The sequence below is a fragment of the Eumetopias jubatus genome, unplaced genomic scaffold (assembly GCF_037043125.1).
Source record: "Eumetopias jubatus isolate StellerSeaLion01/CBP00866 unplaced genomic scaffold, mEumJub1_p1.0 scaffold_3, whole genome shotgun sequence".
Classification (NCBI taxonomy): domain Eukaryota; kingdom Metazoa; phylum Chordata; class Mammalia; order Carnivora; family Otariidae; genus Eumetopias; species Eumetopias jubatus.
In genome coordinates, this window is record NW_028274809.1 from 22,743,044 (window position 1) to 22,761,768 (window position 18,725).

Here is an 18,725-nt window from a genome sequence, read left to right on the forward strand (position 1 = left end):
CAATGCCCAAGTCAACTAATGCCAAACAACCAGGGACTTAAATGATCTTGACAAAATAACTTTATTCTCTTTTTAAATGACTTAATTATATATTCTTTTCTAATTCTATAGGCTCCTAATACTGGAAAACTTTGAAGATGCTCTCTTAAATATATCAGCAGATAGTCCTTATATTCCTTACTTGGCATGTGTGAGAAATGTCACTGACAATTTGTCCAGGGGATCACAAGGTAATACTCTTCTTAGTAGTCAAAATGCTGCTTAGGGTTCTAATTCTGTTCTAAAGTAGTAAGTCCTTTAAGACATTTGCTTAAAAAATAGAAAGGTTTTTAAAAGATTTTAGTTTCCATACGCGTGAGTTTCAGTTTGGTAGTTTGATATATGAAAGGAATATCTACTTGTGTTATTATATTATTACTTCTGTTCCTGCTGCTAGTACTTCTGGCCACCTGGACAAACTTTAATTTACGATGGCCATGTAACAGAGAATATGATAATGACCACCCAAACAAACTTGCCATGTTTCTGGAATTATTGGTAGTTCGTATAACCCTTCATGGCATTTTCTGTGTCCTTAATAATCTTAGTTATCAAAAAACAATGAAGAATGATAATATAGACTTCCCAAAGCAGGTGTAAATTATATAAACAAAGGATTTTTGTGTGGAAGACTATTTTTACTTCCCACCCTTATACACTTTATTTTCAATTTTCTGCCTACATGGACAACCATGAATATGGCATTTAATCAAATGTTTCTTTTCCTTTTTCAAGAGAAAATACCGAATTTCTCACCTTTTCCAAGGGATCTACATTTACTTTTCCCACACCAAAATAGTTTCTCGAGACTTAATGGCAAGCAGATAGCACACAAGTATTTAAACGTGGTCTCTGTTTACTAGGCATGAATTAATCAAGGTTGGAAGGGTGTATATGTGTCACAGTGATTATGCAATCTGTTCTCCCCCAAACACTTCAACTTAACAGTCTATCCAAAAGTCAGAAATAAAAGCAGATTTAGTTCACAAAGAGCCAAAAGTGTGTAGCACCTTTGCTAGAAATATTTTTGTCTCTAAGCAGAATATCTATGAATATTTTAAAAATAATGAACTCTGTAGTCTCCATGGTTCAAGGAAAGGTTAAATTTTCACTTGTCTTATACTTAGATTGAACTAGGCCATTATCTTAGGAAAAACTTAGCAATAAATTAGGATAAAGGTGTTTTTCAAATGGGTTTCCTAAATGACCTTGCAGTTCACATAAGGTAACTCTTCTCTCTTCCTTTACAGAAAATTTAAGACTCCTGCAGTCCATAATTTCATTTAAAAAATCTTTTCTTCAAAATGGTTTTTATGAGGATTACTTTTCTTCAGTTCCTGAAGTCCTGAAATCAAAAGTAAGTCATGAAAGAAAAAATAAATAAATAAACCTTGACATGGTCTGTAATGCTCTGGCAAGATGTATTTCAGTTTAAGTTTTAAATCTATATCTTCATAAATATTTGTCCTAGTTTGACTAGATTAATGCCAGGAAAAGGGGGACAAAAGGGTTCTTGTGCTATAAAGTGTCATTTTGTTCTTAATTAGTGGATATCTCTATATGAAATGACCAATAAAGACCCAACTGCAGTATTCACATACATAAAGGAGTGGCTAATAATATAGTTACCTCATTAAGCTTCATAATTTCGGAATAGTACTCATGATATGATTTCTAATTTAAGTTGGCCTCGGTTTTTAAAACTACAAAAGTGGATCTTAAAAGCTAGTGTTTGGACTTCACAGTGTGCAAAAAGCTCAGAGTTGACTAACCTTATTTTTATTGTCATCAGAAGCAGAAACTAATAAATCATATTAAGATGTATGATATTAAACAAAGGAGGGAAAGCAATGAAAAAAATTTTAAACTCTGAAGTTTCAATTGGTTCACATTTATCTATTATTCTTTGTTTAGCTCATGCATATAGTATACAGGTTATCATGATAATTCACTTCATTTCTTAAATAACCCTAATAAAATTTGAAAGCAGCTTTCCTAGTAAGAACAGCAGTTTAATTGAATTTAGGTAGGCAAGGATAAAGCAAAATTAGAACTGGTTTATTCAGGGCAAACAAGATGACTTTCTGTATATTCAAGATGGTCTAATTAAGCAGGCATCCAAAGCATATGTCCATGTGTATTATAAGTAGGTAATGCTAGTGAGGTTACCTCCATTTTCTCCTGATCTTCTAGACAAATCAAAATTTCCAATGCACCTAATTTAGCAGTATCTTAATTTGTGCAAATGAAAAGGAAGTTATGCGTTCATCTGGAAAATTCCTACTCATCCTTCAAGGACAAGTTTAAATGTCACTTCTATAATATTAGAGTATTGCCTTTCTCCCTGTTTCTCAGCCAGGATAATGGCTTTGTGTGCACATAATATTTATCCATTCATTCATTCAATCCATCATCTATGGTCCCATAACACTAATCTATTTATTTAAAAGACATAATCTCTAACCCCAAAGTCCTTATAGCAATCCACTGTAGCAGATGGAAAAGCAGACCAATAATTATGACACAGTGAGATAAGTGTTGTGGTATGTGGATGGACAGGATTCTGTGTATGGAGGTGGGAGATTTAACTCCCAATTGTAGGGAATGGAGGTGGAGAGAAGAAATTTCATGGAAGAGAGAATACTTGCTCTTACAGGCTGAGTAGGATTAGGTTACAGTCCTACATTCCACACATAGAGACCTGCATTTATTAAGACAGAGGTATGAACCTGAAGGACAGATATAGGTTACCTGTAGTCATGTGCCTGTCTGGAGCAGAAGGTGCCTATGGGAGAGGCAGGAAGGGGGACTGCAGAGACACTGGGCCCAGATCCCAAAATCCTCTTTCTGCTTAGTCACGGAGTTTGAATCTGGTCTGGAAAGTTGTGCATTTGAAGAAAGTAAAATTTTCATTTTAGAAAGAGACCTCTCTGGGAGAACTATGGAGGACAGATTGGAGAAAAGCCAAGTAGGTGATTTCTGCAGTAACCTAAGCAAAAAGTGAGCCCTGTACTTTGTCAGTGGCAGAGAAAGGAGGAAGAAACGGTTTCAAGAATGGGGTAGGAAGTTAGGTGACACAACGTGGCAGCCAGTGGGCATAAAGAAGAGGAGTCTGATAGCAGTGAGATTTCTGGCTTTTGGAACTTATTATTTAGCATTATAACTTGTTGTATAAGTAAGGTCTGTTTCCCTCCTTAGAGGGTAAACTCAGATAAAATGTGGCCTCTGTATCTCTAAGGCCCACATTTAGCACACAGTAGGAGCTTAAGACAACTCATGGATGTGTGAACAAATGAAGGTGTTAAAAGAGAGCCCTGGTGATATAACTGCGTCACCTGGACAATTATTCATTGTAGTTCTCAAATTGTGAAGTCATCAGGCAGCGCAAAATATACACCAGTGAAATTGAAACAATACATTCTCAATCATTTACACTCATGGAATGGGAAATAGATGTAAGAATAATTTAAAACAGCATCCACATTTTGACTATACTGCTCCACTTTGGGGTTACATTATGAAAAAAGTTCTAGAAGCCACAGAAGTGGAAATAAACTGCAATCCTGTCCTTTGGGTAGAAAGTCTGTTGTCATTTACAACAAGCATCGTGGCTATCTGCAATTGACAGAACCCCTACATTCCAAGACTATAAGTTCCCTGAGGAACGTTCCTAAGTCTGTCCCTCTACTATTGTATTCTCAGCACCGGGCGTATGGACACATGGAAAATATTCAGTATGTATCACTGAAAGAATGAAGATAAATTCTTACAGTTTTATAGCAAGAGATGATTTAACTTCCTTGCTTTGCCTTCCCTGGTAATTAGTGTCTTAATTGTGACAGTCAGTTAGGGCCTACCCATTCTAAAACTTTACTCATGGCATTTCTAAGAAAGTTTAGACCCTCCAAAATGTCAAATCCTTGCCATTCAAAAGTGACTTCTCCTCTCTAGTTCCAACATTGTACTCTTACTGAGCTTTTGTGTTTTCTCCTTCCTTCATTGTGAGAAGGATAGCTTCCTGATTGGGGAACTATACCTAAAGTGGATATTCCCCATATTGGGCAGAAATATGGGTAACACAATATTTTTATTATAACACCTTTAAATTTTTAAGTAGGTTCCTTTCCCCGGCATTTACTTGCCAAGAGCCCAGGAGCACTGCTGTTTTATCACTTTTATACCTATGATATTTTGAGGGGTTTTTTTGTTTGTGTGTTTGTTTTGAGGGGGCATGGGGGCAGAGGAAGAGGTAGAGAGAGAATCTTAAGTAGCCTCCATGCCCAGAGTGAGCCCAATCCAGGGCTTGATCTCACGACCCTGAGATCATGACCTGAGCCAAAATCAAGAGTTGGACACCCAACCAACTGAGCCACCCAGGTGCCCCGATATTTTGAGTTCTTATTCAAATGTAACTTCCATTTCTGATTCAGATGCATTCAGGGACCACACGCACTGGGGAATTCAGTCACAGCTGGACATGGAGTTAGTTATGGGTCATTATTCACATTTGACCTAAGACCTTCTTCACTATGTGGACCAGGGTCATGATAAGGGAGAAAGGACTGTACATGAGGTTCTGACAAACCTACAATCTGGATTTGACACACTTTGGGGGTTTTTTTTGTTTTTTTTTTTTAAGATTTTATTTATTTATTTGAGAGAGAGAGAATGAGAGCCAGAGAGCACGAGAGGGAAGACGGCCAGAGGGAGAAGCAGACTCCCTGCTGAGCAGGGAGCCCGATGTGGGACTCCAGGATCATGACCTGAGCCGAAGATAGTTGCTTAACCAACTGAGCCACCCAGGCACCCTTGACACACTTTGGAAGAGAGAATTTTAATTCTCTGGATTTAATTTAAGAATTAAATCCATGAAGCTTCTAAAAATTTAATGCATGTATTGCTTTTAGAAGAAAGTAGTAAATAATGACAAATACTATATGACCTTCAGGTTGCTCCTTGATGGATGTGCTCCACAATGCATTCCACATTATTGACCCTGAATTAGACCCTTATTTCAGAGAACCAATTCTACTTCAGTAGCATGGCTAGATTTCCAATTTCCCCTTCAATAACTTTTATCAAGGGAAGATTATACTGTATGGACTTTTACTGGTTTCTCATACATGTATGCCAAACTTGCAATTAAAAAATGTATTTGGGGGGGCGCCTGGGTGGCTCAGTCGTTAAGCATCTGCCTTTGGCTCAGGTCATGATCCCAGGATCCTGGGATCCATCCCCGCATTGGGCTCCCTGCTCCGCAGGAAGCCTGCTTCTCCCTCTCCCACTCTCCCCACTTGTGTTGTCTCTCTTGCTGTGTCTCTCTTCCTGTCAAATAAATAAATAAAATCTTTAAAAAAATGTATTTGGGTCAAAATATATACATGTATATATTTATATATATATAAGTTGAATATATATATGAATATATATGAATATATATAAGTTGAATATATATATATATTTTTTACTCTACTGAGTAAAACTCACATTTACTATACCCTCAAAGCTTGATTAAAACAAATTCATTGGGCTACCAGTATTTATCCTTTTCTTTAAAAAATCATGAAAAGTCACTGAAGGATGTGACAAGAAGGCTTGACTCCATTCATTAGAAGTTTAATCATATCTATTATTTGGAAAATCAAAGGAAAGAATAGAGTGGCAAACACATAGTTACAGCTGGTAAAACAATTGGACCTGTAATGGAAATTTTCTCATAGCAGTAAGACTAGTGAGTAGAATTTTAATATGCATGAGGCTATTTTAGATGGTTCAAAGCCAGAAGTCAATTAGAATATTAAATACAGTAAAAAATAGACCAATGATATTTACTATCAAAGATGATCAGTGTTTAATTGCTAGTGCCTACATGTAGTTACTATAAATCTTTCATCTAAGACACATAATCGTACCTTTCCCATTTGATATATGGAAAGAAACATCCCTAAGCATTTGCCTGTATCATAAAATACTTCATTTCTATTGAAATGCAACTTCTGATTGAAATTGAGTTGCAATGAATGACATATATATTTGCTTCCTTTGGTGTTGCTCCAAATTATTTGACTTCTATTTCTCTCTCTGTCTTTTTTTTTTTTAAGACAGAGGAGGGGGAGGCACAGGGGGAGAGGGAAAGAGGGAATCTTCAGCAGACTCCACACTCAGCATGGAGCCCAATGTGGGGCTCAATCTCATGACCCTGAGATCATGACCTGAGCTGAAATCAAGAGTGAGAGGCTTAACTGACTGAGCCACCCAGGCATCCCAAATTATTTGACTTCTTAAAAAGAATAGCTCCAGGGTGGCTTCCAAGCACTACAGAACTTTTAAGCACTTCCAAGGAACAAAGGCACCCAGTTTCCCTCAATAGGTAAGAGAGTAGAAGATAATGTCCAAAACAGTGCAGACGCTTCTGAAAATCCAAGTGTATTCCCATTCATATTTTAAATGCAGTCTTATTAAAATGCATGTGATTCACATGCTGCATTTTAAAAAAGCTTTTTTCTTGTCAATGATTTTTTTTTAATTGTGGTAAAATACATGTAATATAAAATTTACCACCTGAAGCATTTTTAATTGTACAGTTCAGTCTTGTTAAATGCATCCACATTGTTGTGCAACCAATCTCCAGAACTCTCTTAATAATTCAAAACTGAATCCCTGTACCTATTAAAATAACACATCTTCCTCTCTCCCCTTAGCCCCTGGCAACCACAATTCTACTTTCTGTCACTATGAATTTGACTACTCTACATTCCTTATTTAAATGAAATCATCCAGTATTTGTCTTTTTGTGACTGGCTTATTTCACACATCACAAGGTCCTCAAGGTTCATCCGCATTGTGGCATGTGTCAGAATTTCTCTCCTTTTTAAGACTGAATAATATTCCATGTGTATCTATATACTACATTGTGTTTATCCATTCATCTGTCAGTGGACACTTGGATTGTGTCTGCCTCTTGGTTATTGTGAATAATGTTGCTATGGACCTGGGTGCACAAATATTTGTTTGAAACCCAACTTTCAATACTTTTGGGCATATACACAGAAGTGTATATCCACAGAAGTGGGATTGCTGAATCATACCAGTAATTCTGTTTTTATTTCTGAGGAAACTCCATACTGTTTTCCACAGTGGTTGCATCATTTTCCATCCCCACCAGCAATGCACAAGGGTTCCAGTTTCTCCACATCCTTCCCAACACTAACAAGTTTTCTTTCCCTCTTCCTTTTTTACTTACAGTAGCCTTCCTAATGCGTACGAGGAAGAAAGACTTTTTTTTTTTTTGCCAAAACTGCTTTGCTCTCTGCCTTTCCACATGACTTAAAACATATACTAAAATATAAATTAGTTGAAGTATTTGTGATTTAAATGAGCTAAAACTAAACCACATTTTTTTAAACCTTTGAATCTACAAGATCTGAGTCCAGTGGGGAAATGCAGGTCTAATAGTTCCAAAAGTTTTATAAAATTCTTAAGAAAGCAATAAACTCAAGTCACAGAAAATAATGCTTCGTGGTAAAACTTGCCAAATGCCAACTAAAAAAAACATATGCGCAGTGTTTTTTTGAAGTAAATCAATTTTGGTTACTTATTATCAACTACCAAATATTTATAATAATATAACTAATCTATTTCCCACTCCTTCCCCTTTCTGGAAAGCTCTCTCAACTTCGAAACTTGACCGAACTTCTTTGTGAATCCGAAACTTTCAGTTCAATAGAGAGAATGTGCCAGCTCTCTGATGTGAACTTTGGGGACCTATGTGAAGAAAGTGCATTTCATGTGCAGCTCCTTGAAGCAGCAGAGTTTGGTACCGAAATAGCAACCAACTTACTGTACCATGACAATATTATATCTCAAAAACTGAGGGATTTGCTTACTGGGGATCCAAGCAAAATGAATTTAAATATGGATTGGTAAGTATCTTCATTGCCTGTTTCCTTGGGGAAACCCCTTCTCAAATAATTATGGATATGCTTAGCTCAGCTTCTTCTTCTCTTCTGTTTTGTTCCAGGTTGCTAGAACAGGCACTGCAAATGAATTACTTGGAAAATATCACACGGTTAATGCCAATCATAGAAGCCATGCTGCATGTCAATAACAGCGCAGACCCTTCTGAAAAACCAGGTGCTTCCCCTCCCCCATTTATTTTAAGTGTTGTCTTATAAGAATGCATGTGATTCTCATGCTGCAGTTTAAGAAAGGCTTTTTTGAAGTTCCCAACCAAACCTGCTTTGTATCTGCCCTTATACATGAGAAATCTGAAGCTTTAAAATATGGTTACTTGTCTAAAATAAACACACAGAACGCCAGCAGAGGATGAAATAGGGAAATTCGATTTCACAGCAAAAAGATCTTCAAAATTTTAACTAGTTAGACCATTCACCTTTTATTTCTCTGATATATTAAAGTGCATTAGCTAGGATGGAATTTATTTACTTCCATGAAAATAATCTGATTTAAAAAATAAAAAGATGCACTGCTGTCTATAGAAATCTCAATTCAGAACCTCCTATTAGTATTCTGAGTTTGATGCCCCATGCAATACTTTTCTTCTTTGCATAATACCTCAGTACTGAAAAGAAAGGCATTCAGAATTTTGGACAACAGACAGCCACAAAATTCGAAGGGCACTAAGTCCAAAAATAAAGAGGGTGTATTTGCATAAGGGATACTTCATGAAGAAATCGAGAGATATTTGCAGAATGGAGATTATAATCTGCTAAAATAAAGTCAAAATATCATTTGTTATGCATTAAATGACCCAGATATGAAAAAATTATAATCACTGTCCTAAAAAAGTTTGAAGTTAAACACATTCTATTTAAAAGTGAGGTAATGATTATTAAAAATTCTTGATAAACTGTAACATGCTGGGCAAAGTTAAGCAAATGTGCTCTGCAGCATTATGTTGTAGATTTAGCCAACCTTGTCCTAAGTTGACAATATTATATGATCCGAGGTTGAAAAGCATTTTGAATTTGTGTGATGTTTTAAATCAAATGGAGGGATATATATTTACTGCATGTGATCAAAGTCTGTGAGGAAATCATATTTTTTTTAATCAACCTTGTGTTGTAGACATCTAAGGAAAATTTATAACCCAACAATCTGTTGCCTTGGGTCAATGATACCATAATTGGAACAAGTCTAAATCAGATAGAAATAGATCCTAAAGATGCAGGGTTCGCCAAAACTGAGAGATCTCTGCTCCTGACACAAGGCATGTATGTTGAGTGTATGTTTTAGTCTAGAAGACTTCTCTTATGTTAGTACAACAACTTAAAAAGAATCACATTGCAACCAACACGCGTGTTTTCTTTTTTTTTTTTTCTTTTAGGTCAGTTAATAGAAATGTTTAAAAATGTTGAAGAGCTGAAGGAAGAACTGAGGAGAACGACAGGCATGTCCAATAGGAGTATTGACAGTCTGCTGGCCGCTCCTATCCCTGAAAACAGAGCTGAGGTGGGGCGTAATATAGTTGTACTTATAGCCAGATCTTAAAAGTTTAAATCATGTGTAGTATTTGTTGAGCACTTATCAGTAAAACACTGAGAAGTTGCTTGCAGATCTGGTGAATTTTCCATGCAAATGATAAAATTAGAGGCTGAATTCCTTGTGGGGTTAGAAGAAAAATCCTAAAGCAAGACGATTATTACTATCTTTTCCTTTCCTTCTAGTTTTCCTTCTCCTTCATCTTCCCTCCTTTGTGCTCTCCTTTTCCTTACCCCTAGATAGTTTTCTTAAATAAGTGGTGCCTCCAATAATTCTGTATATGCACAATCACAATCACATTTTCTGAGATAAATTTACACAGTCTGTTATAATGACATCAAAGTCAGATTTCAGTAATCTAATTGGGGAAAAAAAAAACAGACCATTTACAATTTGTTGAAATGAATACTCAGTTTGGCTTTTTAAAAGTCCCAAGACAAAACATAGTATATAAAATAGATAGGATCCAGGGAACTCTGGGCAAGTTTGTGGGTATAGTGAACATGTTTGGGTATGACAATGAATAATGTCATTTCCTCATAGGCTGATAATAGGGCTTTCCACTTGAAATTCTTTTATCCCTTTTCCAAGTCCATTGTCTGGAAATGTCATAGAAATTTTCCAAAAGAACTGCAGATCTTAAGGCCTCATCTGTTCAAAACTTACGCATGACAGAGTGTGTCATTTCTAAGCACAGCCCAGCTATTCTTCAATATCGGACAAAGTTTTTGAAAGCCTTGAAGACTGCCTTAGGGAAATATTTAGGTTTACTTGTGTCCTGTTCACTGGTTCCCTCATACAAAAATTAAAACTGCTTTGCCTTCCCTCTTGTTCTAGCGAATAGTCATTGACCTTTTCCCTTTGATCTCACCTTTGATCTAATTTCAGTAATCAAGTGTTTGGCTTCTGAAGAGCAGGTTGATTTTAGTAAATAAAAACACAAATGAGGAGTGTACATTCTTAACTACTTTCAAAAGGAAAGAGAGAAGAGTTTCAACAATCTTGAATTTCCTAAACTTTTCTCTTGATTTCAACTCAACAGCAATAGAGTCTTCTTACTTCTCATATACACACCTCACTTTTCACACAGCATCACTGTCCAGGATGGTTGATTCACATTATTATGTAATTCTGGGCTTTTTGTTCTTTGCCCTTTATCTCTTGATAGACATACCCAGAGGTTCTTATGTAAGATTATAACTTCAAATTATTTTAAAAACAAAATGCAATTTAAATACACTAAATAAAATTTTAAAGGAAAAATGAGTCTTAAACGAATATTTTTCCCAAACTTAACTCCTGATCAATTCTTTCTTGGTGGATCACTCACTCAGTTGTTCAAACAGGAAACCTCAGAACCATCACGACACTTCTTTGTGTCTTTTTCTCCATCTTGTTTTTTAAGCTTTCCAGTAAACTCTGGCTCTCTGTAGTTTTATTGCGATTATTTATTTATTGTGATTAGTGATTTAGTTTTGTTTTAAAGATTTATTTACTTATTTGAGAGAGAGCGAGCGAGCGCATGAGCAGGGAGGAGGGGCAGAGAGAGAGAGAGAATCTCAGACTCCGCGCTGAGCACAGAGCCCAACATAGAGCTTGATCTCCTGAACCTAAGATTGTCACCTGAGCTGAAGCCAAGAGTTGGACACTTAACCTACTGAGCCACCCAGGCGCCCTGTGATTAGTGCTTTAAATGAAAAAAATATATATATATATTTGACTTGGAGTATAATTTATCATATTTTTAAATGAAGTCTAAGAATAAAGAAAAACCTTTCTTTTGAGAGATAGTTCTCAGAGGATTCACAACTGAATAGTTTTCTTCCTCCAACTTGCAGATTATTTCTCGTGTGTTCTGGTTGCATTCTTGTGATGCTAATATGACCTATTCCAAAATGGAGGATGTGATGAAGGAATTCTGCAGCCTGCCTCTTCCAGAAAGATCCCGGCAGTCTTACCTCATTGGACTCACCCTTCTGCACTACTTGGACATTTACAACTTCACATACAAGGCAAGTTGCTATTGCTGAAATATTTTATATTCACAGTTTAGTACAAATACATTTGATTACATGAGTATGCTCCCTGATACTGTAATGAATGAGATCCATTTATCTAGCTTTTGGAATTATAGCTTTATTTTAGAGCTAAATAGGACCTTAGTGATCATATACTGCAAATTTGCACATTTTATAGATGAGGAAATTAATATTATTGCCTTATTAACTCTCAGTTTGTGTATCCAAGGCCATGTATTAAATTTAATATATATTATACTAAAGTATGAAATACAGATGTGTGTGTGTGTATATACATATATATTTTTACAGTGAACAAGCATTAATTTGGTAGGATAATAAAGATTAGAGCAAAATTTGTTGTTTTTTGTTTTTTTTAGTAGGGGCCTTTTTGGTCTTAAAAATTTGTGTGTGTATTTTTCCCATCAATTTAGAAAGAGGCTACTATTACTTATGCAGTACAACAAAACAAATGGGTCACTATCAGAGTTTAGAAAAGTCAGCAATGACTTCATCTTACAATAAGTACATGCTTCATAAGTACTTGTGTAATACAAAACTGAAAGAAAAATATAAACATAGAAGAATTAAACATCTATTTCACCTATATCTATACTAGATCAAAAATATTTACATGTTACTGCAAACACTGAAAAAATGTTTTTCCCTTTAAAGTAAGAAAAACCAGAAGCAACATGGCTGACTTTTGTTGTTATAGCAAAGGGAGTGAAAATGTTTCAAGACTAGTTATCAATAATCCTATTCTGGGTCATCATTTTCTCACACCTATATTTCTGCAATGGCCTCTTAATTGGCCTCCCTGCCTCCATGCATGCAACCTCCCCACCACCACCCTGCCCCACCATCCCTAAGCAGCCAGAGTGGTCCTTTTAAAATTTTAAGTCACATTATGCCAACCCTGTGCTCAATACCTTCCGGTGGCTCCCCAGTCCCTACAGGGACCCCATGATCTGTAAAACCACTCCCATCTCTAAAATTCTCTTTCCTACTTGGTGACTCATTGGGCCCATGACTGCTACATGGAACCACTCAATATTTCAAATGCCAAGAACAGTGCCAGGCCCAAAGAGGCACTCAGCAAATATCCATTAACTAGACAAATGGTTATTTTACATAAACTATAAACTAAAATGCATATGAAATGAAATTATTAATTTTATTCATCTAAAATGTTAATCCTTATTTTATATTGCCTCTGCAGAGCAGATATCAAACCAAATATTTTTTGTTAAGTCTAGTAATTAATTATGTGCATTTGACAAGGAGAAGACCATTCCTACTTCTTTTAAGTATTGCAAAGAAAAATAATGAAAAATTTCTCATCACTAGTCAATTTATTTCACATCAATGTAGGAATGCCCAGAATGTAGGAATGTCCAGAATTTTGGCAGAATTGGAAGAAAAATTGTAATGTTGATTATAATTTAGAAAAAATATAACTGAAATTAGTAGCTGTGTTAGTGAGTTGGCTGTGTCTTCACAGTGTCTCTCCAACTGCATCTTGTGCTCATAATGGTGGTCTTTGACTTTACTGGACATGTAAAGAACTTTCCCTCCTCATGGACCTCACACATCTTTCCCACCCTGCCTATAATCTTCCTCTGCTTATTCTTCCTCCGTTTTGCTCTCCATTGGGGTGCAATGTGGGAAAAATCTTTCTTGAATCTTAGCGAAACTCTCTAACCTCCTCATATTCCCCAGTCTTTTTTTATTGATTTGTTTGAAATCTGTTCCTTCTATTAGACCAAGGCTCCTTGAGTGGAGGGATGGTATCACTTGGTATACCACCATATACCCATCTCCTCACCATGCTGGGGACATAGCAGGCACTCAATTAACGTTTGGTGATTAAATGAATGAGAGGATGAAATTACTTTAAAATTTTAAAATATTTCCAGTGTATCTTCATGCTGCAGAAAAGCATTGTGGGATTATGATTAAACTAGAATTACATGAGCTTTTTGACAGAGCTTTTCTGATTTTAAGGATCATATTATATGATTTTTGAGCAATAGTATATCCACGAAGAGTTATGTAATTGACATTTGCCCTTCTGACTTTTAAAATCATTTATTTTTGGCAACTTTATTGGGGTATAATTTATGTACCATAAAATCTACTTATTCGAAGTATCCAATTCAATGATTCTTTTAGTAAATGTATGGAATTGTGCAACTATTACCACAATCTAATTTTTGAACATTTCCATCAATCCAGAAAAAAAACCTCATGTCTATATGCAGCTACTTCTGATTCTGACCTTTAGCCCATGCGGCCCCTGATCTATTTTCTGTCTCTAGAGAATTTCCTTTTTTAGACATTTTATATACACTCAATCATACAATACGTGGTCTTTGTGTTTGGCTTTTTTTTACTCAGTATAATGTTTTTGAATTTCATGCATATTGCAAGATGTGTCAGTATTTCATATCTTTTTATTGCCAAACAGTATTCTAGTTAAAGGATGTACATTTCTTTTGTCCATTCATTTGGATCATTTCTACTTTTTTGGCTATTGTGAATGATGCCACTATGGACCTTCTCATACAAATCTTGGTGTAGACATGTTTTCATTTCGCTCGGATAAATACTTAGGAATATAATTGCTAGGTTGCATGGTAAACTTATGTTTGAGTATTTAATTAACTTCCACATTTTTTTCCAAAGTGACTATACCTTTTAAGATTCTTACCAACAGTGTGTGTGGGTTCCAATGTCTCCACATACATCATTTATTTTTATTCTGTTCCCGATAGGTGTTTTTCCCTAGAGAAGATCAAAAGCCAGTAGAAAAGATGATAGAACTCTTCATGAGGCTAAAAGAGATTCTCAATCAGATGGCTTCTGGCACACATCCGCTGCTAGATAAAATGACATCCCTGAGACAAATGCATCTGCCCAGAAGTGTTCCATTAACACAGGTAGGAAAGTCACCCAGTAATGTGCTTATTGGGAAATTCCTCTTGTCACAATAACTTTTATTTGATATTAGTTCTAATACATTCAGCTACAAAGATAGTACATTGAGAAAAAGCACCTGCAGGAAAACTCTTCTACTCCAGCAAAAGTTTTTGCCACTTAAGTCAGTGAAGTTCAGCATTCTGCATTTACACTTGGGAAACATGTTTTAAAGGAATTATGGAAGCTATAAGGATACTTTAAGCATTACCAGGTTTTCTTCTGTATTGTTCTCAGCAGCGTTTATAGCTTTCTAATGTTAATAAATGGTGGATTTTTATCTCATAGGCCATGTACAGAAGCAACCGGATGAACACACCCCAAGGATCATTTAGCACCATCTCCCAAGCATTGTGTTCCCAAGGAATCACCACTGAATATTTAACTGCCTTGCTGCCCTCTTCTCAAAGGCAAAAAGGCAACCACACCAAGGATTTTTTGACTTATAAATTAAGCAAAGAACAGATTGCTTCCAAATATGGAATTCCCACACATACCAGTGAGTATACTTCAAAATCGGCATAGTAACATCATCTCCTGACAACATTGTCTACTGTAGCTTAGCCTTTTATAATCAATAAAGTATTAGTTTTCCCCAACACTACTGCAGCACTTACCACACATCAAACACGTTTGCATATTAACTGATTCACGCTTTACAACAAGCCTAGAAGGTGTGCATCTCCATCTTACTAAGAGGAAATGCACAAACAGACTAACTGGCCACAGTCACCCAACCTTAAAGTATCATAGCTGCAATCTGAACTCAGCGGTCTGCTGCAAAGACTAGCCTCTTAACCACAACATTGAGAATTTGTCAGTCACAACATCACCGTCCTTGCTAGTAAATAATACAAAAACATGCTTTAAATCTACTTAGGTCAATGTTTTTCTTAACTTTTTTGAGAATTAGAAAGTTGTATCACACATAGAAAAGTTCTGAATGCAGCAGAAATATAAACGTGTAGTGGCACATCAACCCCACGATGCTTGAGATGCAAAATTCCATCAGCTGGGCTCTTCCACATAATATACGGATGTTTAGTATAGCAATTGGATTGACTCATTTATTCATCTTTTTACTCATTCAGCATTCATGGGCCAACTCTTATGTATCTGGTACTAATATCCTAGTAGCAGATTTTTGTATATGTTTTTAAATTAAGCACTGGTGAGGTGGATCTGTTGGAAGATATTCTGAAATGTGATTTTCAGCCTTTCTAACTCCTCTTGGCAAAATGCCATCCCTTATCATAGGCTTATTTATTGAGTTAAACTTTCACACCTCAAAAAAAGAGATTTGTTACTATACTTTCTTACTTTTTTCCTTTTTTTTAATTTTGTTATGTTAATCACCATACATTACATCATTAGTTTTTGATGTAGTGTTCCATGATTCATTGTTTGCATGTAACACCCAGTGCTCCATTCAATACGTACCCTCTTTGATACCCATCACCAAGCTAACACATCCCCCCACCCCCCTCCCCTCTAGAACCCTCAGTTTGTTTCTCAGAGTCCATAGTCTCTCATGGTTCGTCTCCCCCTCCAATTCCCCTCTTCATTTTTCCCTTCCTGCTATCTTCTTCTTTTTTTTTTAACATATAATGTATTATTTGTTTCAGAGGTACAAGTCTGTGATTCAACAGTCTTACACAATCCACAGCGCTCACCATAGCACAACCCTCGCCAATGTCTATCACCCAGCCACCCCATCCCTCCCACCCCCCACCACTCCAGCAACCCTCATTTTTGTTTCCTGAGATTAAGAATTCCTCATATCAGTGAGGTCATATGATACATGTCTTTCTCTGATTGACTTATTTTGCTCAGCATAATACCCTCGAGTTCCATCCACATCGTTGCAAATGGCAAGATTTATTTTTTTTTTCTTACTTTGATAGTAGAGGCCTCACAACTGTTAATAATAAGGGAAGCAGAAGGCATGTATCTTTGGGTGTGATAACAATAATCTGTGTCAATTTACCATAAGGAAATAAATTTTAGATATACATACTAAATGGTTTTATTCACTTTTTCCTTCCAGCACCATTTTGCTTCTCCCTTTATAAAGACATCATTAATATGCCTGCTGGACCTGTGATTTGGGCTTTCTTGAAACCTATGTTATTGGGAAAAATTTTGTATGCACCATATACCCCTGTCACAAAGGCGATAATGGAAAAGGTTTGACCATTATAACTCAAAGTTTCTGTCTAGAGTACTAAGATGATTTTTAAAGTAATCAACTTCCAAATTTACTATAGCTGACTCAGCTTTCTTTATATCTTACCTACTATTACCCTTGGCTTTCTGAAACTCTTAATTCTCAAACTGCCCTGTAAATGTATAAACAATGTAGATTGGTTGGTAGCCCTTTGAAGAGACATGAGCCATGTTGACACTTGAGAATGAGGTTAGTTGAAACAAGACCTCAGATTTTTCAGCTTATTTCCAAAAGCAAATTTTTCTATAACTGGTGTCTAATTTTCAAAGTGTGTAAAAATAATGGCACTAGAAAAAATAATATTGGGGCATTATATAACTAGTTTGAACAAAAACAATCCTGGGGCACCTGGGTGACTCAGTTGTTAAGCGTCTGCCTTTGGCTCAGGTAGTGATCCCAGGGTCCTGGGATTGAGCCCTGCTTCAGGCTCCCTACTCCGCGAGAAGCCCGCTTCTCCCTCTCCCACTCCTGCTTGTGTTCCCTCTCTCGCTGTCTCTCTCTCTCTCTGTCAAATAAATAAATAAAATTTTTAAAAAAAATCTCTAAATTATAAATTATTGGCTTCATATTAGATTGTACAATTCAACATGTTATGTTTATGTAAGAGATAGAGATTGAGAAAGACAACATTATTCATAGTAACTATACTTAACATCTACCTAATTTAATCATAATTACATTTCTCTCCAACTTTTAAAGTTAGCTTTAATGATTTGAATTATTAACTTGCTACTTTTAAAATGACAGTGTGAAAGTAAAAAAAAAAATCAGTTTTACCATTAATTGGTCATTACACCACAGTTTTGGTGAATATAACATTATTTTAGGTCTATATAAAAATAGATATGAGTTCATCACTGGTTTCTAGAATGTTCTTTGTTTCTATTGTTTGCATTTTAATATCTTATTTGCTTTATTGGCTACACTTCTGTATAATTTTTGCATAAATGAAGTCATTACCTGCTTATTTCCTAAGAGCAGTCATTTTTTGTCTTTCCTTTTTTTTGGTTCCCTTTTTCTCTCTCCTTGATCTTACTTTTTCATTTATGTAACTAATGATTTTTAGCATTCAAGGATGTGTTTTTTCTGTAATTTATACACATTTCTCTAATTCTTTATAGGTTATTATGCTATACATACATTCATATATTTTTGTCATTGTTTGCATTATTAAAATGAGGTTACATTGTATTATAATGCTTTTCTTTTTTGTTTTTTTGGGTTTTTTTTAAGATTTTATTTATTTATTTGAGAGAGAGAGAATGAGATAGAGAGAGCATGAGAGGGGCGAGGGTCAGAGGGAGAAGCAGACTCCCTGCCGAGCAGGGAGCCCGATGCGGGACTCGATTCCGGGACTCCAAGATCATGACCTGAGCCGAAGGCAGTCGCTTAACCAACTGAGCCACCCAGGCGCACATTATAATGCTTTTCTACATATTGTTTTACTCACACAACAATACCTTGTGGAAATTCTTCCAACTCAATTGGTATAGTTTAACTCATTCTTTTTGAAAATTGCAAACTTTTTCATACCATAGAATTTACTCAGCCAATCCTCAGCTGTTGGGCTTTCACTTTGTTTCCAGTGTTTCCTTTTTATTTTTTTGTTAAAGTAAATAATGTGACAACAAATACTCTCATGCATACTATTTATACAGTGGTATTTTTTATTTCAATGAGATGATTGTTCAGGATTGAGGAATCGAGGAATAATGTATTTTATTTAAGGCTGTAACACATCCATTTCCACCAGCAGTATATGAAAGCATGCTTCCCATATCCTTGAACTACGGTGTTTCTGTAGTAGTAAAGTTAAATGTATCATTGGGAAAAGTGAATAACTTCTGGGAACTCCAGAAGGTGTGTCTTGATTTTGACTGTAAATTCACTGTGGACAGCAAAGCAAACCCTACCCTTTCCAGAATTTTTAAAAGTGATCTTGACCCTATTAAAAGATGCCA

General features: G+C 35.9%; 1 protein-coding gene across 1 annotated transcript in view; it reads left to right on the forward strand.

The window, feature by feature from the left end:
- The window catches only part of ABCA12 (ATP binding cassette subfamily A member 12), a 215,468-nt gene that overhangs the window by 133,278 nt on the left and 63,465 nt on the right, over positions 1-18,725 (forward strand). Inside the window, exons 16-24 of the mRNA XM_088021951.1 lie at positions 112-230; positions 1,290-1,396; positions 7,705-7,961; positions 8,060-8,172; positions 9,386-9,510; positions 11,379-11,552; positions 14,336-14,500; positions 14,826-15,036; positions 16,585-16,724. Of these exons, the coding sequence (XP_087878077.1) occupies positions 112-230; positions 1,290-1,396; positions 7,705-7,961; positions 8,060-8,172; positions 9,386-9,510; positions 11,379-11,552; positions 14,336-14,500; positions 14,826-15,036; positions 16,585-16,724 (1,411 nt within the window). The remainder of the gene's footprint in view (positions 1-111; positions 231-1,289; positions 1,397-7,704; positions 7,962-8,059; positions 8,173-9,385; positions 9,511-11,378; positions 11,553-14,335; positions 14,501-14,825; positions 15,037-16,584; positions 16,725-18,725) is intronic.